At 31.7% G+C, this 27,404-nt stretch overlaps 1 protein-coding gene across 1 annotated transcript; it reads right to left on the bottom strand.

The window, feature by feature from the left end:
• Nucleotides 1–281: 281 nt before the first annotated feature.
• On the bottom strand, nucleotides 282–27,404 carry LOC139517879 (protein unc-93 homolog A-like). Its single transcript, XM_071309365.1, has 5 exons — nucleotides 25,307–27,404; nucleotides 9,840–9,979; nucleotides 4,967–5,080; nucleotides 4,254–4,518; nucleotides 282–1,360 (listed from the first exon to the last, which is right to left on the bottom strand). Exons 1-5 carry the CDS (start codon nucleotides 26,487–26,489, stop codon nucleotides 1,128–1,130), a joined length of 1,935 nt encoding a protein of 644 aa, XP_071165466.1. The 5' UTR covers nucleotides 26,490–27,404; the 3' UTR covers nucleotides 282–1,127.

The raw sequence follows: 27,404 nt of genomic DNA, 5'->3' as shown, positions 1-27,404 counted from the left end.
AGTAGCCAACATCCTTAAATAACATTGTGTAGCTTTGAGTTAAATAACATTGTGTAGCTTTGAGTTAAATAACATTGTGTAGCTTTGAGTTAAATAACATTGTGTAGCTTTGAGTTAAATAACATTGTGTAGCTTTGAGTTAAATAACATTTAATGTTATCAAAATATGTGAAATTGTTGAAAAGGTAAGGATAATCGACATAACCTTTTTTACAGAATCGTATATTGGTTTTTGATAACATGATTGATTTCCATTATAAAATTTATAAACAAAAACGTACTGTTATTACATTTTTTATTAGAAAATATAAAGAGTACAGAATATGAACTAAAAATAATAAAACTGTAACTGGGTATATATAGTCTACAGAATTACATATTTGTTATATATTATTTTCATATTATATATGGTTAGAATGTGTAGAATTGAAATTTAATATGATGTTCTTTGTAAAGGGTCATTCTAAAAATAAGAATTTTAGCGAAAACTCTTTAAATATATATAAAATATTGGCAACCCAAAAATTAGGAAATAGTACAACTTTTATTTTCCTAGACTACTGATTGAAAATATCGAATGAATAACGCTATTAAAATTGTGCTAAAATTATGGTTTGCTGATTCATAATAAAGGAAAAAAATAAGCAAATAACGTCTATGGCAGTGACTGCAACAATGATGAAAGAATGTTTACTGTTTATAATACTGTTAGGTGTTTATCATACTTGATTGATTGCAAATTTAAATCAGGTAGAGTACATTTTTTCATATCATATAGACATATAGATAATATATATAGTTGTGTCTTTTGGAGAAAATGTCAACATTTTCCTCATCGACCTCGTTTTCCCATATACTAAGTACTTGCATTTGACTTTAAGTCTAGCAGTTGTTTCATCTGTTTGGTCTTCGGGTATATATCGAACCGATTTTATCAAAAAATCATCAGTTAATGTTTTACTGATGTAACTGAATAGCTAGTTCCTTATAAAAAAAAAAGTATTTGCCAACAACTTGATACGCTGAAATTAAAACACTCTCAGTGTTCGTTACACAGTACATTTTGGTTCATCAAATGAACAAACACAACGTTGACTACCGTTATTTACAGAGTATAATTGCTATAATTATTCGTTCGAAGGTTCGTCAAAGACGTCATTTTCTACTTGTCTAACTTTATACTCCGCTAGCACATAGAACATTATAGCAATTACAAGGACAATCATCAGCATGTATAGTTTCCCTTCTACACACATGAAAGTTCCTGACATGAAGGCAAACATCAATCCAAACGCCTGAAGCATCCTGTAATTAGCAAACGCTATGTCTGCTTCCTCTACACATGTGATACAAATCAAAGCTGTAAATAAACATTGTGATAATTAATCATGTATCACTATTGTATGAAAGATTTTTATATGAAAACCATTGATATTTGTTATTTTATGCCAGGTTTGAGTATGTAAGAGGATGCAGGAAATTCCAAAACATTCATTGACGTTTGTATAGTATCATGACAATCATTTAGACTAAATGACTGATTTTTCAGTATTTTGTTTTGTATAAATGTATTGACTCCAAAGATAGATATCTAGGATAACAAGCCATAATAGATGAATGTGTTGTAGAACAAATAAGTCTAAATATGCCTTTGAATTGATAAAAATATTACAAAACATGCATTGTGATTCATTATTGACGAAATATAAACAGCTATAATTGTAATGTGAATTGATTTACTCAGGAATAAAATATGTTCAATTGAACATGCAACATGTTTCCATGACAACTAGAAGTCGGCGTCATGAACATTTTTATAAACGAATTTATCTATTTGATGTTGCTTTGAACAATTAAGAAAAGAGTATCGTTTCATCTAATGCTTTTGGAACAGCATACAATGATTTTTTTATTATTGACCCACGTATCGCTGATGAGCTGTGTTAAAACGAAAAAGATTACAAACAGATTCAATTATATTTCCATTGGATCGTATTTCTAACGTATTACTTCAAACCATCGGCTTTTTGTATCACAAGGTTATTTTTAATTGTGTTTCCCAAGAATTTCGATTCTATGATAAATTATGTTTTTGAGAACAAATGATGTAATATTGCAATAAACAGATTATGATATCTCCGCTGTGGGATGGTAACATGTATTTCATTTGTTTCTACTGTCATGGAAAGAGATGGTCATATATGATGCATTCAGTTCAAGGGTATATCACGATGCATTAAATGAACAATAAAAGTGCTCTGTATATTGCACAGATCTCCAATGGAGCACTGTTAGGAATCTTATTATTATCAAATTTAAACATTTTCCAAAATAATTATCGATATTACAAATACATACTTTTCAATAATAAGGTGAGTTGTGTTGAATACTTCTTATTTAAATTTGTTTTTAGATAAGATGGATAAACACTTTGTACCAAGTGTATCAATATTAGAACCGTAAGAAAAAATGGAGAAAAAAAACATTTGGCTATTTTATAATCACTTCTTAAATTTCAAAATAATGCATTTAACATTTAATCACAATTGGAGGATTCAAATACATACATACCATTAACAAAATGAAAGCAACACTTTTTTGCAAGTTAATGCAAATAAAGCTTTTTTTCTAAATTTCAAATTCATCAGCAATGCTCAAATCCGAAAAAATAAGGTTTATAAGAACAGGAACAGTCAAAAGGCTTATGACCAAAACGGACGCGCTTTCTAGATAAACCTTCATATGAAACGTGAAACAAAAGTATGCGTGCGTTTGTTTTCCGTTACCGGTACTGCATAACTGACAAGAAATCCTTTAATGCACACAGCAGGCTGTTATTCACTGGTTGTCATTGGTTTCGTTCTTTTGTATCTGTTTAAGGTTTCTTGTTTGAATTGTTTCACGTTGCGTACTGTCAGGGTCTTTTATCTCAAACTATCATGATATGTTTTTCTAATTGTTGAAGGCCGTGCTGTGAGCTATAATTGCCACAATCCACGTTTTTTTTATTCTTGTAGATTGTTGTCTGGTGGGCAATCATACCACATATCCTTATATTTTCTATCCAAATCCTGACACGTACATGATAAACAAAATCAAAGGAATGGTGTTGTAATTGCTATTCCTTATCGCAGATGGACTTCAACCAAATACTTTTAAGACGGTCGTGTATGAGTGATAATCCTCGCTTAATTTTGATAACGCGACATATGACTAGTGAAGGACACAGCTCCAAGGTGATATAAATATGTAAATACATGCTACAGCAATTAACGAGAAAGAAATATTTGTCTGAATGATACATTTCTATAACAAAAGGAAGAGATGTGGAATGAATGAAAATTAGACAACTGTCTACATGAATTTCAATGACGAAGATATAAACAATCATTGGTCACCGCACAGCCTTCGAAAATGTTAAACTCATACCGTAAAGTCAACTATGAAAGGTCCATACACGGAACATGTGAAACAATTAACAGAAGTAATGTAACGACAAATTCATACAAAATCTGCAAGTTTTAAGCTTTTAATTGATATAGCTCGTATCAATACACAGACAAGTCTGTTTGGATGTTAATTTCAAGATAAACAGTCTATTAGGACTAAGATGACCGAATACCATGGGAAGTTTGACGCACTGCTACACAACTTTCAATTGAACGTATCAATTGTTCTATATGGAAAATTTAAGGGATTAAGAAAGAAGCGTGTTGGAATTTTTCTAAGAATATACATATGTAGCTTGAGGCAAAGAATTTTTGTCATCTACTATTTCTAAGGAAAAAATGGCAGTGGTTATTTTGTACGTTGTTTCTGTGTGTGTTACATTGTCGTTTGGTTTTTTATTGCGCTTTTGTGTTTATGTTGTTTTGTTGTTTTCCTCTTAAAGTTGATGTGTTTGCCTCGGTTTTAGTTTGTAACCCGGATTGTTTTTCTATCAATCGATTTATTACTTTCGAACCGCGTTAAGCCGTTAGTTTTCTCGTTTGAATTGTTTTGCATTGTCTTATCGGGGCCTATTATAGCTGACTATGCGGTATGAGCTTTGCTCATTGTTGAAGGCCGTACGGTGACCTATAGTTGTTAATGTCTGTGTCATTTTGGTCTTTTGTGGATAGTTGTCTCATTGGCAATCATACCACATCTTCTTTTTTATATTAAATTACTGTTGCCTTTATCTTTGACAGTTTTCTTCAAATATGTTTGTTTGATTATCATTAAAAGGCTTAATTTTACTTGCACACACTTACTGTTGCATTGGGTTTGCCATACAGCGTCGCATACCCCCCACGAGGCTGCTAGTAGAAAGTGAATGTGCTTCGATTGATCGGGAATCCATATCAGAAACCCTATCATTATACCCATATGAATTATTCCACCGATGGCAAACACAACCTCTCTCGGTATATGTTTAGCACAGATAGCAACAACTATTGCTCCGAGCACGTTGGCAGCACCCATTACAATCATTGAGTAGCCAACATACTTCTCTCCCAGTGCACACGTCACATATGCCTGCAAAGATATGTGCATAAGTATTTTAAAGAATCGGATCAGCCGATTTATTAACACATCCATATAATCATGCAAAACATACCAAAATGAAGTGAAGAATGTGTGGATGAGACACAGATGATGCACCTATCTTATAAAGGGGCATAACCCCAGTAAGATAATTGTGACTCCACCCAAATCCCGAGAAAAGAACGGACAAGGGTCACATTTGTTGCCACTCTTCAAAATCTTTGTCTGTTTTCAGGATAGAAACCGTTTGTTTTAGTTTCCCCATTAATCCGGAAGAACACTTAGGTTTTAGACAAACATTTATTTTGTTTCAGTGGAGGCTTTATCTTGTGTTACCGTCAATCTTTATAGAATGTAACGAGAACTATAGTAAAGATGACAATGTGTACGACTTTACTACATAGGATACGACAATCAGTTCCAATTTTAAACGCTTTACCTGATTGAAATCGGCAAACACAAACCCTTGCTGCAGGCCACTAAAAATAAGAAGAGGAATCAGCAGACGAAATGTTTTGTGTGTTGTCAGCAAAGTCACGTGCTGGATAAAAATCTGAAAATAAAAATATCGTAAAATTTGAAGACGCTTCTCTGAATTTTATACAAAGATTCATTTAGACAATGGCTTCAGATAAAATATAAAACATACATATACATCGAAAGGAAATTTCACAGATGAGCAATGCACAAACCCGCAATATTATCGAATTGTGTTTATGTTTGCTTCTTTGAAAAAAAAATAATGACATTTTTTAGATAATAAACTGCACATTTTCAAATGGACCAACCAAATGACAAAAAATAGCAACTGAGTTTATGTTGTACTGTTATACCACTGTTCTTATGTTGTACTGTTATACCCCTGTCCCAGGTTAGGGTGAGGGTTGGGATCCCGCTAACATGTTTAACCCCGCCACATTATTTATGTATGTGCCTGTCCCAAGTCAGGAGCCTGTAATTCAGTGGTTGGCGTTTGTTTATGTGTTGCACATTTGTTTTTCGTTCATTTTTTTACATAAATAAGGCCGTTAGTTTTCTCGTTTGTATTGTTTTACATTGTCTTATCGAGGCCTTTTATAGCTGACTATGCGGTAGGGCCTTTGGTCATTGTTGAAGGCCGTAAGGTGACCTATAGTTGTTAATGTTTGTGTCATTTTGGTCTTTTGTGGATAGTTGTCTCATTGGCAATCATACCACATCTTCTTTTTTATATTGTCTGTTTTTATGAGAGCTTATTGATGTTTTTATTTCTTTACTTTAACTTAATGCTTATTTCAGATAAAATCATATTGTCGTTACAAAAATAATTCAGTTTCTTTCAATTTTTACTTCTGTATACTAGTATTACTTTTAACTGTTTAGTGTATATTTGGTGGTATCCATTTGACGTGGCTCAATACTTATATATCCCGTCATTGTGTTATTGTGCTAATGTATTTTTGAATTCTTGACTTTAATGTTAGCATATGTGCTTAGTCTATATGCCTTTCATTGTTTCTTTGTTTCATATTTGTATTTTATTTTGTGATTAAGATTATAACACACTGTTGACTGATGTACCCCAATTTCTGACCTTTTATCTATTATGTCTGTTTGTTTTGTTCAAATATCGTTGTCAATAAATTAAATTTTGTACGACAGTCGTACATCGAGAGGTTTAGCAAGCTATTAAACCACGCTTTATCCACCATTTGCTACATTAAAAAATCCCTGTAACGTTACAAGTCAGGAATATAACAGTTGTAATCCTTTCGTTTGTTGTATTCAGCATTTTTAAATTTTTCCATTTGTTTACGGACTTTCTGTTTTGGATTTTTATTATTTTACTCTTTTTTTTTAACAACATGAACTGCGTGATATGAAGAACACTTACGCCTGCATTAATTGATGAATGTACTTTTAACTTATTGAGTATATCACCAGCTCAGTAGTCAATGTTTCGGTATTGACATGATTTATAACATGATCGTATCATACCTTTTCCGTGAATTACTCGTTTACACATTAAGAAACTATGCCGACATTTATTATGTTAACGGTACTATTTTATAGCACTAGATGCACTTTTACGACAATCAATGTCTCTTCAGTGATGCTCATGACATATTTTTGAAAATCCAAAACAATCATTACAATCATATTGACAACAATGTGTGAACAAAGCAAACAGACATAATACGTGTTTGTACTTCATCGAGGTTCAATTGTTTATGTTTGATCGTTCATGATGAAGGAAATCAAAAATTTCAAGTAGGACGCACCGAATTTATAAAATGCTATTCATAGAGTCGATAAAAGTGCTAGTGGAATGGTAGTCCCGAGAGAATCGTCAGTCGAGTAGTCACTTTGATGGAACTAACATGATTTAAAACAAACTGTTCTTAAAAATTTCAAAATGGGAATTTAGGCAATTATTACAAAACTTGCAAAGAATACCTTTAGTAGATTTCATCTAATCTGTTTATATCCTGTTTGCGTATATAACTCCTCCAACATGGAAGTATTTATACATTACTAGATTTAGAATGTTTTTAAGAAGGTAAACCCTAATAGAGCGCTTTGGACGCTTTAAATGTGTACAGTTTTATTTTTCCCTTTTAGAATACAAAACTTTAGCATGATGGAAGGTGATAATAAAATGCATAAATTTGATCTGGGTATCAATTAAGTGAAGGCTAGATCATATCGACTGATAAGAGAAAATGCAATCAAAGATTTGACGTTATTTGGTATGTTATTGAAACAAACATGAGGAGTAATATCAATCAAAAATAGTTCAATTATTCGTGGACCACTTTTCTATCATAGAAATGTAGAAACTTCTCGTTAACACATTACAAATTAGTACAACATGTTTAACTTCAATATTTATCAATCTGAAAAAATTATGAAAATAATTAAACAATATTAATCGATTAAAACGAAATACCATGCTTGAAGATTAATCCCGTCAAATACAAAATTTTGTTGTGGTTTTTTTTTTTTTTGGTTTTAGCATCTTTTTAAATTTTGAATTAAGTTTTGGATTTTTCAAGTCTCAAAAATAATCAAATAATTAGTTTGCAATTTGAACGCTCAACATTTGGAATCGATAAATTCATCACTTATTTAAGAATCGAATGGTTCTTTTTGTAAATTTATTGAGTTGTAAAAGCGTTGACCGAAGTACGTTTGTATGAAGCGTAAAAGCGCTTTACTCTAAAAATATGCACACGGTCAACGCTTTAAACCCCTATAAAGTAATTAAAACAACATTTCTTTTTTTGTTAGGATCTTGACTACACGATTTCTATTTGTTCTTTTCTTTTATTGACTAGTGCACTTAATTGTGAAAATTAGTGTCATCATGAATATTGCATTTCATTTTGAAATGAATGTTAATTTCAGAATTTCAAAATAACTCGAGATGGCTGTTAGCGAATCAAAATAACGTACTATTATTAAACATAGTTGTTATTAATTATTAAAGTATGAAATGTGCTTTGGTGAAATCTATGTATATTTTTGTATGAATAGTAACAACCGGCAAAACTTTTAGGAACGTTTAGTCCTCAATGGTCTTCACTTGCGTACTTTATTTGTCCTTTTCTACTTCGTTTATTTGAAAGTCACTGACGAGTCTTTTGTAGACGAAACGCACGTCTGGCCCAAATACAAAATAACAATCCTGGTATCTATGAGTTTATTCGTAACTTTTGAACTTTTCTCTCATGTCAGTTATATAAGAAGATATCATAGTTCACTTTTTCTATTTAAGAAATGACTGTAATATTTTTTCTGTCTATGAAGACATAACATAAAAAAAATTGTTGCACACTGAAAAACGCGCATAGCGGGTTATTTAACAGTGTGCACCACATTTTTTATGTTATTTTGAATAGACAGAAAAAATATTACAGTCATTTCTTATAATTTAATTCTAAATTCCGTTTTAAACCATAGAAAACCATGAAAAAACGTTGATGACGCCACGGTCACATGACTAAATTATGGTTATGGGCTGATAACAAGATAACTTCAGCCAATCAGAAGACGCGTTACATCCAAAATTAAATTATTCCAATATATATGATAGAGTTTTTCCCTTTAATATTGGTTTGCGTCATACCTTATGTAAGCATGACCCCCATAAAAAATATAAGATATTTTGTTTATATACAGTTTCATCTTATAGAACTTGTTGGTCAATCATAACTAACTGACTATCAATTGGATTCTTTGAAGAAAAAAACGTATATCAAATTGTCATTGCATTTGTTTCCTCTTTTCGAATGCATACTTTGTGCATTATGATGGCCTTTATAGGTTGCATTTCTGTAAAAATTGACAATGCAATTTCCCATAGGAACTCCTTTTACGGATAAAAATGTACCACATTTACTATGAAGTTTTGAAAAAAATCTATTCCTAGAATTGAAAGTGCATATGCGCCACAATTTTTTTCAAAGGTCAAAATATAGGGCTGTGCGGCATATTTTCAACGTTTATATGCCCTATACTTCTCAGAGTTTAAACTAACACAACTTTTCTAAACTACCCCTACCTTGAATGAAAGGTTACCACAGATTTCAATGTTAACAATATGCAAATGTTTAAGTTACTGGTAACATTCCACAGTTATGTCTCTGTGAGATGGAACACAGAGAGCATAACTGGGAACCAGTATGTAAACAAAATTAATTTTCTGTGAATATTCAAGATCTCCCCAAAAGAGGTGTGTTTTGAGAAACAGCTGTACCAAGTGCAACCTGAAACGTTGTGCTTGAATTATGTATATCGGACATTACTCCATCATGTATATTTACAGTGGAGATGAGTATGTAACATTTGCGGCGAGAGATTTTTCGGAAAAGTTAGGTTTTTATCTTGTTTTAAATACTGTGTACTAGGGATGCTATAGCCAAGCCGAATAAGTCGATTATTCAAACGTTTTATTAAAAAGATCCTTATTGCTTCATTGACATTTATTTAATTTCATGGACACGAAAAAACATTCTATATAGATATAAGAAGATATTATGTTTGCTTATCACATCTATATATTTTCGTAGTTACATATTTTCAAATGGTGAACGCTTTATAACAGTTTTATGAAAACAGAACTGTATTTTCTTTCTTATATATTTTTCATATAATATATTTGTTTTTGAGATTGTTGATTGAGACAACATCATTTTCTTGCATGATTAGGTTTGGCGTTTTGTATATTTCATATGTTTGGTTAATACACATTCTTAATTTAACAATTAATGAAATTGTAACGATTTAATCTAAAGATATTTAAGTCATGAACACTTGGTTCAATTGATTACCTGACGTCCTGTCTTTTCTGGATCTATTCTAGCACCAATTCTATCCAAGCAGAAGAAAATAAGGCAAAATCCCATAAAAGCAATTACTAAATAGGCACACATCAGCTTCCATATCACCGGAAACAGACCTCTATCCAGACCTTTAAATAAAATATAAACATATAACTATCCAGATCTTCAAATACAATATAAACATATCTCTATCTAGATCTTCAAATAAAATATAAACATATAACTATCCAGACCTTTAAATACAATATAAACATATAACTATCCAGACCTTTAAATAAAATATAAACATATAACTATCCAGACCTTTAAATAAAATATAAACATATAACTATCTAGACCTTTAAATACAATATAAACATATAACTATCTAGACCTTTAAATAAAATATAAACATATAACTATCCAGACCTTTAAATACAATATAAACATATAACTATCTAGACCTTTAAATACAATATAAACATATAACTATCTAGACCTTTAAATACAATATAAACATATAACTATCTAGACCTTTAAATACAATATAAACATATAACTATCTAGACCTTTAAATAAAAAAAAATGAACGTATAACTATGCAGGCCTTTAAAAAAGAAAATCATTTATCCAACGATAACAATTTTTGACAGGTCATTTAAAACTAAAACTAAAATTAAACAAATCAAAATTATTTAGACAGGCAAACTTCTGTTATTATGCATTAACAAAAGACTATATAAATTCTTGTTTTATTTTGGCTGTAATGAAAAGAAGGATTTTATAGTCAAATTTGTGTTATTTCTTTATTTTCATAATCGGAATGCACGGTATTTTATATTTTGTTAAGCTTTGCGCATGCTTAAAAATATAATATCTTAATAAATAAAATAAAATCTGAAACCATTTCGTCTACTTTGCATTTCAAATTTATATTGTTTTCATTATTTTGTTTGGAAAATACGATGTCATTCATGTATATGTTGATCATGACCAATGACGTCACGCGAATCACAAACTATGTTGGTGTTTAAATGTTTCTTTTTTTTTTAATATTGCAATTCATGACATAAATAAAAGGAGATATTGTTATACATCAACGAAATGTTCAGCAACCCAACATTTAAGAAAAAACATCTAATGTCAAAATACGGGCAAAGGGCTTCATGTTTTAGTTCTTCAATATTGACACAGATGGACGACTTAACACAAAAATTTATAACAAACGGGATGATTCCATTTTCCAAATTATCAATTTCCCATTTCTCAGCGATAGCATACCCTCTGCTCCGTCGTATGGTGTTAGAATATATCAACTGATAAGTTATGCACATGTATGTTAACACTACACTGTCTTCATATACAGGAGTGTGCTCCTTACGCAGAAACTGCACCAACAGGTTTTATGAGGAGGAAAAACTAAAAAAGACACTCCGTAAATTTTATGGACGCCATCACGAATGAGTTGAATAAGACGAATTGTCTTTGTCTAAACTGACTAATGACATTTTTACCACGTCTTAGATTGTGGTTTAACATCTTTGTGGTTTGTCTGCTTAGTACCGAATGTGACCTATTCCCGAATATGACTGTTATACCGAGTGTGAATTTGCATTACTATACGACGTGGGTCTGTGTTTTGTACATTCAACATCCATGTATTCATTTTTGTTGTTTCTGTTATGATTTCGATTGGATAATCTGTCATGTCTTATCGTTTGTGCCCAAAATAATTATAAAATTGCCTCTCTATAACGTCACTGTCATGAAAATTCTTTGGACGAGTATTATGAAAATAATTGTATAAAGTTTGAGATTGCATGTTAGTTACGTAAGTGCTTCACTGGTTTTTATATCATATGGTGTATGTCGTTGATGAAATATGTTTTGTGCTGTATTTTGTGTTGTCTTTCAGCGATATTTATTAAAATTGTCATAAATAAGGCAACAGTAGTATACCGCTGTTCGAAATTCATAAATCGATTTGAAAAAAACAAATCCGAGTTACAAACTAAAACTGAGGGAAACGCATCAAATATAAGAGGAAAACAACGACACAACAGAAACCTGCATTAAAATGTAACACACACAGAAACGAACTATAATATAACAATAGCCATTTTCCTGACTTGGTACAAGACATTTTAAGAAAAAAATGGTGCGTTGAACCTGGTTTTGTGGCATGCCAAACCCCCGCCTTAATGGCAATGTTAAATATAACATTAAAATAACAACATTACATGACAGGATTACAATACAAATAAATTGGAGAAAATACAGGACAGAGAAACACACGAATAATAGCTCACAAAAGGTATCAGGTTTAAAATCTAACACACAAGACGTGCGTTTCATCCACACAAGACTAACCAGTGATGCTCAGATTAAAAAAAGTTCGAAAGACCAGTACAAAGCACTGAAGACTAAAAGTTCAAAAAAAGTTGTGACCAGAACGGTCATAAAGCAGAAGGTTATGTTAACCAGTAAATGGGTTCAACCCACCATTTAGCCGTAAAATGTTCTGTACTAAGTCAGGAATATGAGAGTGGTTATCAAATACAATGTAGTTTCTTTTGATGTATGTTAGAGGTGTTTTTTGTTAACTTCAGTGTTTCTGTTGTTCGTTTGTTTTCCTCTTATAGTTGATGTGTTTCCCTCGGTTTTAATTGGAAAACCGAATTTGTTTTCTCTCAATCATTTAAAACCTTTGAATACCGGTATAATACTGTTGCCTATGTTTAACCTCATGTCAAATTCTATTAATCAGCCATGAGCCGTCCCTGGTTGTAAACACACTTATCACGCAAGATCTACACCAACGCGCTTTCTTTGTAAGGACACACTTTAGATATAAGACAACTGGAGATGAGGTTCTCAACTTTAGATATGCAGGCATACTTGCAACGGTTTCATCTAATTGTTGCAGTGACTCTCGTGGTCTAGATTTGTAAAACATTACCCTTTATTAAATTCCTCAAGTTAAAAAACATATTTCCACAATAAAGTTGTATATTTGTTATATTTTAAGGTAAATGATTGTTTTGTCATATACGAGTCTAATTTGTAAAAGTTTTCTGCTGATACAAAACGCATATTTCTTGAAACCTGAGACGCCACTGCAAACCCATACATATACAACCAACGGAGATATTTTGATTCCTTTAGAAATTCAAATGGATTTTTATCATCATTAAAGAGGACAAACAAGAGGAAATATAGAGATTGATATAATTGTGATAAAATTTAATTTGAAGATGTACGTCAATATTTCTATAACAAGGTCTAAAAATTGAACAACAAATATATTTACGGATAGTTCATGTGGATGAATGTCATTGATATTCTTTAAAAACGCATGGCTTTTTTTTTTGGAAAGAATATGTGGACTAAAACGATGCTTTTTGTACAATTAATTCGTCGAAATTTTCCACACTTTTTCTAATGAATTATTGCTATTGTTAACGAGGAACGACATCGCGGATATAACCCTGTATGCCCATATTGTTTCTCTACAATATTTTTGTGTGTGTCATGTCTGAGTAGTAGCATCGTCTGGATGAACCAGCATGACTATATTGTTTATCATAGATTAATCTGTCTATTGTAATCTGAAGAGAAACACTTCATTAAATATCGACAGTAATAATGCTTTCGACAGCGAAATCTTTATCTTATGTCTCCAAATAGACACTAACTTATATCGATTAACACTCCAATCAACATTTCGTTTGTGTATAATCAATGGATTCAGTTTTTCTTTTCATTGTATGTATAGAACATATTTTTTCTTCCTTTGTAATGTAAAGAGCCGTTATCGAAATGTCGAATAGGTTTTATCACGTCTGAGAAATGAGGCGATTGGCAAAATGGAAAAATTTCACACCACAAGAAACTAAATCAAATCACGCGCTGTCAGACAATCGATTTGAAAGTGTCGTCTGCTAGAAGTATCAAATCATTAAGAACTTAATACTAATGTCCATCAGAGTGTAGGTGCCGAAGTCAAACGGTTGCCTTATTTATGATATACATGTAAAACGCTTTTTTCTAAAATCTGTCTAAGTATGTTTAACACCCATATAACCATATGGTATTTCCTGAACGATAACAAACTCTTAAATCAAATCATTTGAATTGTTTCAATTTAGGTGGGAGTATGGATAATGTGTATCTAATGATCTGAAACATCACGATTCTCAAAAAACTACATCTTAATCAAATTTAATAACTTAATTATTCCTAGGAGATGACTTTAAAGTGCCCTCCTTTTATGACCTTTATCAATGATTCATAGTAATCTCACATTCTAGTGCTAAGATATATTAGTTCTTGCCTTTTTTTTCGTTCTGGTATTGCTTGCTTTAATCAAGACTTGATGCTTGAAAAATATTGGATTTTATTAAAGATGGATGAGTTATAATTTCACATCGTAACATTGATCTTTATCTATACATTACAAGGAAAAATTGAAAATGCACAACCTGAGAGAGCCACATATGGCTAAAACATCAAGAGATGTAGAAGCCCTAACCAAAGAAAGCAAAAGTGGAATAATTACTAAGAGCTGTTATGCCGAAAAATTGAAAATTGAACGATATGAATTTGGTGAAGTGGAAGCGCTTTTCTGAGTTTACCGTCATAATGATCACTGAAACCGAAAACATTGATAGCATAGACTGTACAAATGCCTAAAATACGTGAAGAAAAATATAACCAAACAATTTACTTTGCCTGTGGGAGTTTGAACCTAAGTTGCAATTGGTAAAGAATTTCGAAACGCTTTTCTTGATATACCATTATCCGGATAAAAAAAAACAAAATATTTGAAAGCCAATGATGTTAAAAATGAATCTGTAAGAAACGAATTACCAACAATAAACGAAGCGGGTTAAATCAAACAAAAAATAGGATAGCCAAAATAGGATCAAACATAACAAACTGTTAAACAAAAAGCTAGGGATACCAAAATATGCTTATACATAAGGAGTTTTAGATTCAAAATTTAGGAGAGACAAAGAATGTTTATACATAAGAAGATGTAAAGCCAAACCCTAGGGAACAAATTATGCTAATACATAAGAAGGTGTGGAACCAAAGAAAATAAACTAAAACAGAAGAAGTTAGAAGTATTGAACCGAATCCTAGGAGCACCAAATAGTGATATTACATACGAAGCTCAGTCAAAATCACAGTTAGAACAACACTGTGATAAAACATATGGAGATGTTAAGCAAAAACGTAGGGAGGTTCAATAATACATTACATTGTAGTTGTAAATCCAAAACTAAAGCCAAATTGCTTAAATACACATAGGTTCTATAGAGCATAGCATAGAACAGCCAAAGTGCTAAAATACACATAGGACTGTAAAGTTTAGCTTTGCGAGCCACATTGCGATACTACATGAACTGTTAATTAAAAGAAAAAGAAAAGCCAAAGTACTAAAATATCCCGGAGGGTTTAAAGCTTAATATAGAAAAACAAAAGTGCTAAAATACATACAAGGCTGTAAAACTAAATTCATGACAGCCAAAGAGCGATGATACATGATGAACTGCAAATCCAAAGCAAAAACGAGCCAAAGTATTAAAATACACATGGGACTGTGAAGAGTCAATCTTGTAAAATACAGATGGGACTGTGACGAGTCAATCTTGTAAAATACAGATAGGGCTGTGGTAGTAAATGATGCACTGAAAAGAGTAAACCTAGAGGCAGAAAATTGCGATAATACATAAGGAGCTTTAAAATTGAAAAATAAGGACACCCATGGTGTTAAGCCAAGAACCAAGGACAACCTTTACTGTGATAACATTTGTATGCTGTGATGCCAATAAACCATTACAAGGACAACACTAGTGTGATAAGACATACAATCCTGAAAGCAAACAAATCAAGGAGAACCAATGTGCAAAAGTACATAAGTATCAGAAAAGTCTGATTTTAAATAGATTAAAAACATCACAAGTTCTGCAGCCTGTTGTAAAGCCAAGGCCATCGATTTAACTTATGGCGCTGCAGTCTTTTACATTTTCCTACGGGAATTTATATAGATAGTTACGTTTAAAAGTAAATTGAATACTAAATATTGTTCAGTTTTTTTGTTTGTTGATGTGGTTCATAAGTATATCTCGTTTCTTGTTTTTATGCCCCACCTACGATAGTAGAGGAGCATTATGTTTTCTGGTCTGTGGCTCCGTTCGTTCGTTCGTTCGTTCGTCCGTCCGTTCGTTCGTCCCGCTTCAGGTTAAAGTTTTTGGTCGAGGTAGTTTTTGATGAAGTTGAAGTCCAATCAACTTGAAACTTAGTATATATGTTCCTTATTATATGATCTTTCTAATTTTAATGTCAAATTAGAGTTCTGACCCCAATTTCACGGTCCACTGAACATAGAAAATGATAGTGCGAGTGGGGCATCCGTGTACTGGGGACACATTCTTGTTTTATATAGATTATACCGTTCGTTTTTCTGTTTGAATAATTCGATTTAGTCATTTGTGGGGCCCTTTCAAGCTTGCTGATTGGTGTGAGCTAAGGCTCTATGTTGAATGCCGTACTTTTACCTATGATGATTCATTTTTACCAATTGTGACTTGGATGGAGAATTGTCACATTGGCGTTCATATGTTACAGTGAATTTGTATGATCAGGGATTATGTAGAATCACTGATTTTTCGGGGATTATGTAGAATCACTGATTTTTCAGGGATTATGTAGAATCACTAAAATCATTAGTGATTATATATAATCCATATTATTCTACAAATTCACTGAAATGATTTTAGGGATTATCAATAATTCATAGATCCTTTGTTTGATAAAAATTAAATAAAAACACATATTACCATTTGTTTTTTTCTTATTCCTTGAAAGTTTAAGTGAACAGTTAGTTAGGATTTAAATTGTTTAAAAGCTCCTACCATCTTATATTTCATATGTATTACAGTCTATACATTTTTATACATTAACATAGGATGGGGGCTGTTGGGCATGGATCTAGAAAATAATAAATCTTAAATATCTGACGAAAAAAATAATTTTGTAAATTGCAAAAAGCAATAAAAAAAACCTAGATATACAGAACTTAAAGTAATACTTATCATATGCAAATTTTCACAATTACCGTCTTAATATGAGTGTAAATCCACAGTGCATGTTTATTGTGGTAAAACAAATGGCGAAGAAGGTTATGGAACACCTGTTTTGTGTATTTTGTGTTTCCACAACACAAAATTGCAAATGAGAGAACTGGCTCAACTAAGGCATGATAGAAATACATAGAACGAATGATCTGTTATGATTTAAAGTTATTTTTACATGATTTCCAAAACCAAAGTAAAATAAGATGAGCGACACTGGCTCTTGGGGGCCTATAGTTTGGGTACATTATCATTTTAGTTATTATGTTTAATCCCTGACATTGTTTCTAGTGATTATACATAATCCCTGAATATTTTAGTGGTTATATATAATTCCTAAAATGACCAGTGATTCTACATAATCCCTGAAAATTTAAGGGATTCTACATAATAACTGAGTATACGCTCAAATTAGAACATTGACTGCTTTGCCCTGAAAATTTTGGCGTAATCCAATGAAATGATATCAGACTAGCGGATTGAAAAATGCTAGAAAAAATTACCAAATTAAAAAAAAATAGTTTTCCAGAACAAAGGATATATAAATAACAAAAACACTCATACCACTGAAGCAACAGAAACATAAAAAATCCGTTTCAAACAAAACAAGGGTTTCATTAGTGCAACCGTTGTATAATTTATTGTAGAAATAAATTGGCAGAAGTCAAAATTAGTGATTTTACAATTCAAGAACATGTAAATGGTCACTAGTGATACATATAGCCCAAAACCATCACCCCAATCATGCTGGCGTCTGTATATCAAGTCAACATTAGTTCACCGATGCTCAAATATTGTAAATCGAAAAAAAACCAAAGCGCGGTAATATTTGTAAATAAAGATTGATCAAACAGTACATTATAACACAATATCTTAGAAAAATACATCGAATTAATTGAAAAGTATGTTTCCATCTTCGTTTTGGTAGTCTATTATGTTGGGTTTTTTTACATTTCCCAGATATGTATGTCGAATTTTGGGGTAAAACTTGATGATTTTAAAATATCAAATCTTTTTTTTATTCATTTAATAAAAAGTTTGACATGAAATGTCAGTTTGAAAAAAAAATAAACTGCTCTCAAACTGATGGTATTCAATTTGAAAAAGGGATATCCAAAATCAGCAAAGCAATTAAAACTAACAACACCAGAAGCACACACTAAAAACAACACAAATGTCACGCAATTCCAATTATTTGAGGTGTATTAGATATATGATAGTTTATCATTCACTGGAAAGATGGCCATTTGTAGCTGTTTTAGTCAATAGTATATATGGAGAATTAATAATATTTTGGGAATGTGAGCAGTTTAACTATTAGCGTTATTAAGGTGTTATTTTACATTAGAGAAGGGTTAGTCGAGAAGTAAATGTACTTCACAAGAAAGTGTTATGGGCATCAAAATATTTCCCAGAGGCGCTGCCTTTAAAGTAGACGATCAATAATTCATTAGGGAACCATAGCAAAGGTGTCATTTACAGTTCGACTAACATTCATCACACGGATTAATAAAGGAGGTGGTGAAGTTCTGAAAACAACATTTACAAGATAAACAGTGCGATGCTCACACAGTTATTAAGTAGATGTAATGTAGAACTATATGAATTAACTAAAAATAATTCTTTATTACCTTTTTATGGCATATGAGTTTCATGTTTAGGTGTTTTTCCAAATATTAAATTTTAAATTATATTTATCAGTATAGGTTGAGATATGTTTAGAACATATGTAGATAAAATATTTTGTTTAACACCATACCCAGCTTTCTAGTTAGACTGGAGATCTATCTTTCAAGTTGATTATAGGAAGATGCTGACTTTGTTTCCTAATTAATCCTCAAAGGGTATGGAACTGTTTCTCAATAATGGAAAACTATCAATTGGATACGAAACTATACTCCAGGGTATAAAGTTATACGAAACTATCGTCACCAGATACCATCTTGTTAAACAACATTATTCAACCGAAGGATTAAATTGCGTTTCTGAGCCAGTCAGTTTTCATTGTAAATACATTTTTATAGATCTTTTTTATTCATATAAAGTTTCAATATAACTTAAAATCAGCTCTTTAATTGATCGTCTACAGATAGTAAAGCTCTTGCTAGTGACATCAAATATCAGCTTCCTTAGAATGCGGGCAGATCTATTCTATTTAAAATAATACCCAAATAAAAATATCAATATGAAAATGTCGAATAAATTCAAATGCAAAACCAATTTTTAACACTTCAAATTATGTAACAGAAATATTAAAACCTCATAAACTTGAAAAATCAATTGCACACAAAAGCAGTTGCAGTAAAACTGGTATATAGGTTAGATTTTATCGACATGGAAGTACCAATAATCAAATGAACAATTGAAATGTCGGGAGAAAACTCTTAAGTGGATATCCTCCCCCACCCCTACCACCCCCCCCAAAAAAAAATATATCGTGTTCAAAGTTAGTGACTCAACCGACTGCTTATCACGAAGACGACGTAAATAACTATATATATAAAATATGAAAGTCAACCCCTTTTTGGAAAAACAATTGTTTAAAAATTGTGTCCACGATTGAAATTGAAGAGAGTCCTCTGCTTTACATGTGGCATTTATATATATAAAAAAAAGCTGGGTATGACTGCCAATGAGACAAAAGATCAAAATGACACAGAAATTAACAACCATATTTGAATGCACGGCCATCAACAATGAGCAAAGCCAATAGAAATATAAAAAAGAAGATGTGGTATGCTTGGCAATGAGACAACTCTCCACAAGAGACCAAATGACACAGTAATTAACAGCTATGTTTATTTTGTTCTCCCTATTCATGTTCTGTGTTTTGCATCAGCTTCATTTTGATAATATTTATCTTATTGTTCATGTAATAGCTATATTGTAGTGGTTCTGTTCTTTATTTATACTTGAGTAGTAACATTCTATCAAGTATAAATGAATTGCAGCACTCCTTCTAAAGTTCCGTCCCCCCCCCCTCTAGTACTTAAAAGTACATTGATCTTAAATTATCTAATCTGTTATATCAATATACAGCGGTATACTACTATTGCCTTTATTGAGCCATGTCGGATCTAAATTTTTTTTCAAATCAGCTCCCTCAGTTTAAGTTACATAACTTTATCTGCTAATTATTTTTCTCTTCCGCTTTTCGTATATTTGATCAAACATTCAGAACATTTTAACCACATGAATTATCCAGTATTCCGTCTAGCGATGTTCTTCAAGAATGATATAGATTTTCTCGTACTACAGAGTAATTCAAATCATAGAATAAAATCAATAAAATATACAGTTGAAACAGACGTATTATGTTCCTGTCAGCTGTAGCAGAAATCATAACACACTGTCATTCTAACGCTAATATGTTTGCGAAATTGTATTCTTTGAAATCTACATAGTATAGCTTAAAAATATTTTTTACATATTATTATATTCTTGATTTATAATACTTTAATAAAACATTGATATTTTGTTGAGATCAGTTTGTTTTTCATGAGGCATAAATGTATACAAAAGATATAATTAAACAATCATGATTCATTAATGTTGGATTATAATCTCAAAGCAACTCTGAAATTAATTCTTTTTTATAATTAAGATATTCTTTTACATATGTAAAGATGACAAAAGAAGTCAAAGATAATATAGCCAGAATCCTTTTTCTTTTAAACTAGCCGTTGATATCAAAAAAATGAAAAAGTTTCTTAATGAAACTAGGGACAAATTATATCGTAGACTATAATAACATTTACATTTTATTGATCCAGATGCCCATTTCGACAAGTAACGTCTCTTCAGTGATGCTCTAGGCCAAAATATTTGAAGGTCCAAAAGCTAATAGTACAAATAACCGTTAATGACCTGATAAAACCAAAACAGGGTTAAAGTAAATTCAGTTTTTTTTTAAATATGTGCCATCGATATTTGAAATATAATGTTTGTTGTCTTTCCAAGTCCATATTTTATATGGCGTTTTCAGTTTACTTTCGACTTCTGAGTTTGATTGTTCTTCTGATATCTTTCGCTTCTCTTTTACAATTAAACCAGAAAATAAATTTTGACAAATTAAAAGGCACATCATGGGGTTATAAAAACGTTATAAAAACACAATCCAAAGAAAGATCAAGAAAAAGACGAATTAAAATACACAAAAAACGAACACTAAAGATTGAGCAATCTAAAACAAGATTTATGTAAAACATGTTAGTCATATAACGAACTTACTTATATATATCTGTGATGTCACTCATTTATAGTTTAATAGGACGCATGTAGTTGCAATTGACATTATTGGAATCATTCAATGGGTGTCATGGTCTTTATATCAGTAGTTGGAGTTTAAACAAAGAGGATAGCTCCATTTAATCGGTCTTTTATGTCCCCTGTAGGAGTGGGCCTAATTCGAACAAGGGTGAGGCGCAAATGAATACAGTCTTTTTCCACAGGAATACAGATTTTCTTTTAAAAACAACTGAATAATAACAATTATTCCATATTGATAAAACTGTAGTAGGTTTTTCTATATGAAATGGGATTTTGAATAAATAAGCATATTCACCTGCGGAAAAAGTATATTCACCGCGAAAAACGCCGAGCGTTTTTCACGTGTATAATTTGGGTAAAAAAACGTTTGATTTACAATTGGTTTTGGTATTTGATATCTATTACATACATTTCTCTCGGAATATAGAATAAAATAATTAATGTCTTTTGTTTCGGTACATATTTGGTTTAATTGACTTTTGAAAAACTGATATTCACTTCGGCCGTTGGCTTTAGTGAATATCAGTTTTTCAAAAGTCAATAAAACCACATATTTACCTCACCAAAAGACAGTAATCGTATAATTTTTAAATTTTCGAATTACTCCTATCATTCTAACCCAGGAATATACCTGAATTTAATGAAACCTTTTGGAATTTTGGTTCTTCAATGATCTTCAACTTCGTGCTTTAATAAGCTTTATAAAAATAATTGAGATGACCGTCATTGATGAGTTTTTATGTAGACGAAACACGTGTCCCAACATCCACCATAATCAAAACTGGTATTTATGATGATTTAATTTTTTTATTACTTTTTTTTAAATTTTTTTTTTTTAAATATTTTGTGTTTCTTCCTGAAGCATCACAGTGACTGTTTTTGTTGTATTCTATTTTACTTATTTTTTGTTTGAAGAGGGTTGGACTTATCTTCCGATCTGCCATTAAGTGGAAAATGAAATTGTTGGAGGAAAAATGTGCATGTTGAGATGGACTAAGATTGCATATAATCATTCGAATACAAAAGTTTTGTTTCCATATATTGATTCAATTGAATCAATATGTGCGTGATTGCCTGTGTTTGGAACACATCCTTACTGGTTATATTCTTGCAGGTTTCCGGTTTGTTTGTCCTGTTGAGGAAGTTTCTGTGTTATTAGACAGCTTACAATTCCAACTTGTTGTACATTCGTTTTTTATTTATTTGCCCTGAATTTACGAGAATAATTGATAAACACGTTGGGGTTGTTTTTTTTTTTTTGACTCACTCAGGTTTAAATTGCTCATGTGATTTGTAGACCTTTCTCATTCTAATAACGACTCTTTAACTCGAACCTGGAATATCTGATATTCATGCATAGCCTGTTGAAAATCCCGGTTTTTATATGTTTTGTTGTTCATGCATTTCTCTGGCGTTTTTTCTTTGGTATAAATGTAAAAAGTGATTTGGGGAGTTTTGAACATCAGTTAACAACTATTGACTTATTACCTTATAATCGTCATGTAACAGGGGAAGATATCCAAGTTGAAAGCACAAGTTAAGATAGAGACAAAAACGTTCGATTTGTTTATTAAGTGATATTTTAATGTTGAAAATAAACTCATCAGAGATACCAGGACTAAATTTTGTTTATACGCCATACGCGCGTTTCGTCTACAAAAGACTCATCAGTGACGCTCGAATCCAAAAAAGTTAAAAAGGCCAAATTAAGTACGAAGTTGAAGAGCATTGAGAACCAAAATTCCTAAAAGTTTTGCCAAATACAGCTAAGGTAATCTATGCCTGGGGTAGAAAAGCCTTATTTTTTTCGAAAAATTGTAAACAGTTAATTTATAAATATAACTACAATGTATATCAATAACAATTCGTGTCAGCACAAAAAGTGCGGACTACTGGGCTTGTGATACCCTCGGGGAAATAAATCTCCACCAGCAGTGGCATCGGGATGATCATTTGATATTTTCAAAATAGAGGTGTACGAATTTTGTATTCTGTCATTGTTAAGGAAATAAGTTATTGGTGTGGCTCATAAGCATCGTATGATCTGGAACTCAGATTTGAAAATATCAAAACCGTTTTTTTTACCATTTAATAAACAAACAATGCAGCACTTTCCTTCCATTTAACGAGCTGTCAGTAATACAAAAATAGTTTTAACTTGATCAGACATTTTCTGTTGCTCTACTCCAGATTATTTAAGCTTTTGAGCAGCATTGATTTATACAAACGTAATTCTTGACTGTATATGACAATTTCCTACAGTCAGGAAACCGTTATCTAGTTTACATGTGGTTCAGCTAGGTTTTCCTGTAGCCAACCAACAAACATAAGGGCTAAACATTAAATTTAGTTTAACCGTCAAAAAGTTAGAATGTTGGTAACAAAAACATAATCATTTCTGTAATACGGAAATCTCTATATGATAATACTATTTAGATCAACTGCATACAAATTATCTAAACTTTGATGAAATTTACATAATGAAAATGTCTAAAAAAAATATAGAAAATAATCTGACTTTTTAATAGTTAAGATCATTTCAGATGATGAAAGCAGTTAAGACAAAATTGCATTCACTAGCAATGGATCGTGGTCAGACAAAACTACAAATTCAATCGACTCTGAAAGTGATATTAATGTATAAGACTAGTGACAATTGCAAGTATTTCATTGGCCGGCAGAGGAGATATTATTTTCAACACAATTAAATGAGAGGGGAACCACTTGCCTAATACAACACAGTACACTTTCATCATGCAAGCTTATCGGTTGAATAAAATTATCTTTCGGTTATAAAAACAACGCATTCAAATTTCTAAAACACCTGTATTAATCGGGTCCGTTGAAACTTCAAAACCACCTATAGTGTTAATCGGTTCTGTTTAATTCTAAAATCAAAAATATGTGAATCCGACAGTTACAAATAAAACACATGTAGTATAGACTTTATTGCTATTTGTTCCAATCCAGATAGACTATGGAATTAAACAATATTTTGTTTGGACGAAACGCGCGTCTGGCGTATTACATTTTAAACCTGGCACCTTTTGTTAGCTATAAGAAAGTAAGTAAGTAAGTAGATTATTCATTATAGTGACTTGTGTAGTTACAGTAGTGTGTCAATTAACATAGTTTAACATAATATATACATATGCTACCGACCCAATGGGTCTATAAGTCACCTAAATAATAAATATTAAAGTTCATATCTATAATTCGTGTGTTTCTCAGTCCTATATGATCTCTAATTTATTTGTTTTGTAGTCCTATCATGTAATATTGTCATTTTAATGTTATATTTAACATTGCCATAAAAGCGGGAGGTCTGGCATGCCACAAAACCAGGCTCAACCCTGCTATTTTTTTTTATTATTAAAATGTCCGGTACCAAGTCAGGAAAATGGCCATTGTTATATTATAGTTCGTTTCTGTGGGTGTTACATTTCAATGTTGTGTTTCTAACCCGGATTTTTTTTTTTTTTTGTCTCGATCGATTTATGAATTTTGAACTGCGGTATACTACTTTTGCCTTTATTTAGTGACGTTACAAACCTGTTGAAACCACATTGAACCATGTAAAGTGCATTTAACTTTCAAAAGAGACATCGTAAACACTTTAATCAAAGCATTTTATGACATTAACGGATAACTTGTTTCATCAACTTTACAAATTTCGAATTGTTTGCTTTCTTACTTTTTCCTTCCTCAGCTCACTACTGATGACCTTTGTTTTTGAAACACTTGACCCAGAAGGTAGTTAGTTGTCAAAGAAACTGTTTTATCTGGCGATGTTGGACTAATTAGCGGTAAGAATTAGTTGTACTGTATCAGGCTCTGTTGTTTAAAGCAAGTTCGTTTATTTTGGGTATGATTGGTCCATACATATAATTTAATAACTGTTTGTTTGTCTTTTTCTTTTTAGCTATGGTTTTGTCAGTTTAATTTTTATCTATGAGTTCTAATGTCCCTCTGGTATCTTACGCCAAACTTTTAAAGATTTATTCATAAGTATTTCCATACTAGAAATAAAAGAAAAAGGAATGTGAAAAAAAATGAAAATATACTTACCAGTTTGCTGATCATATTCTGATATGATACACGGATAAAGAACTCCACATGGTTTAGTGACGTCAGAATAGTTTGAATCTGCCATCTGACCGTAATCTAGGTCTATGGTAGCCGGTACCTCAAAATATTGAAATATTAACGACGACAATAGGTTCCCCCAAATATGTGTCGTCTGAAAACAAGCTAAAAATATGCCATGAAATCTAAACACTTGTTTATCTAAACCGTTACGTGTTATTTTCGAGGAATCAAAAGCTAATTTTAGAACATAAGAAACCTCAGCCGTCCATAGTATTCCTTGTCCGCAACCACAGAATACTGCAGAGGGAATAAGTGTATAAAACTTTGGATAAATATTAGCACCGGTCCAAATGAGAAAACTACACATACCACAAACAATAGCCCATTTAGCAGATACTTTGTTAATCATGCTAGGAGCCCACAAGCAGGTCAAGAACATGGTCCCGTGTAAACATGCCATTGATATAATGCCTAGATGATCCTTTGTATTAATGGAAGACTGTAAGTTTTGGATTGCTCTAAATGCTGAAAATAGCATTATAAAACTAATACATAAAAACACTAAATTCTTTCTAAATGTGAAAACCACTACAGATGGCACGTTACTACTTAGCTCTGACACAGGGGTTTCAGTTTCTCGTTGTAATTCGTTCACATTGTTACCATGCATGTTCATGGGTGTACCGGAAGTAAGAATTTCATTCGCTTTTTCGTCGTGTTTTGCTTCGTCTGAGACGCATACCGAAAGTGGTTCGCCTATCGATGTTCTCTTGGCAATAACTGTTTTAAGTTCACTGATATGTTCTTTTGAATGTCTGGGTGCTATATCAATATTTACCTTTGGAATATGGTTTCCTATGATAGGTTCCTTATCTTGTTGTAGAGTCAACGAATTTTCATCAGTTTTCAGTGCATTTAAGTAACTTTCTTTGCGATTTCTTCTGTTTGTTACTAATCCCTCAATAAAATCCGTCTGCTCTTCGGGGTCACTTGTACTTTTTCGAACAGCATATCTGTAACTCTCTGTTCTTTGTCGGCCATATTGACCTAAGTATGCTAGTTCAGTCGTCTGTGTTGCATATGTATAACTAGGCCGCCTTGGCCTAAATAATCCAAAACCTTTGCCGAGCCCACTTATATCAAATGGCGATAAAGTCGACATTTTACGTTATTGAATCCTCAAAACTATTTCTACCGACATTTAGTTTGACACGCAATCACAAATCACAGGCAATTGCATTTTATGAATATCATGTATACCGAACATACATATGAGTAGCAAGTGATGTTTTTACACAGCAATTACTTGTAATTTTAAGAATGAATCATTCTGCAGACGAATACAACAACAATCCTCCATTACTCCCAATAGAGTCATCTCCATGTGAAATTTTAAATGACAGCCAATATCGACATTGAAAAGGATTAGCATAGAAGAGACAATCATACTATGTTTAACATCAATGATTTTAAATATGGTCTGTTATAATGTTGTTAGAATGGCTGATGTTAATCGTTCAACAGAAATATCAATAACCTCACTCTACAAGATGTCAATACTTTACTGTAGCTTCAGACAGTATTCCAGATATGCTCGTTTTTTTATTTCATTATCTATTTGATGCCGTAAACACGCTCATTAAATAATCCTTCTATATTTTATATTGTCTTCGGGAGCTTTAGCTTCTACATAAAATCTATGTTTCAACCAGATAAACATACAAACTTCAACAGCAAACACATTAAATTAATCTGTAAAGCATTTCTTAATAAATGCAATGAACACGAAACATTAATGCTTATTTTCAAAACGGTTCTTGAAAAAAATGTCCCTTACACAACTATATTCCTGAAATCCTAAAAATGAATTAAATAAATGGCATTTTTATACAGTCTTTACAATAAATAGATGTCTGATTGACACATATAGTCAACTTAATAGTCTGAGATGTTATTCAGTTATGTTTTTGTTAGTCTTGCATGATTAGAAAGTCAATTTTATATATGTTTTTAATTTATTCAGGTTACTGAATTATTACGTAAGAAATGTCACTTTTCTAACTTCATGTTTCTTGAC

Source organism: Mytilus edulis, chromosome 3 (assembly GCF_963676685.1).
Source record: "Mytilus edulis chromosome 3, xbMytEdul2.2, whole genome shotgun sequence".
NCBI classification, from domain to species: domain Eukaryota; kingdom Metazoa; phylum Mollusca; class Bivalvia; order Mytilida; family Mytilidae; genus Mytilus; species Mytilus edulis.
This window is presented reverse-complemented; position numbering and strand designations above follow the sequence as displayed.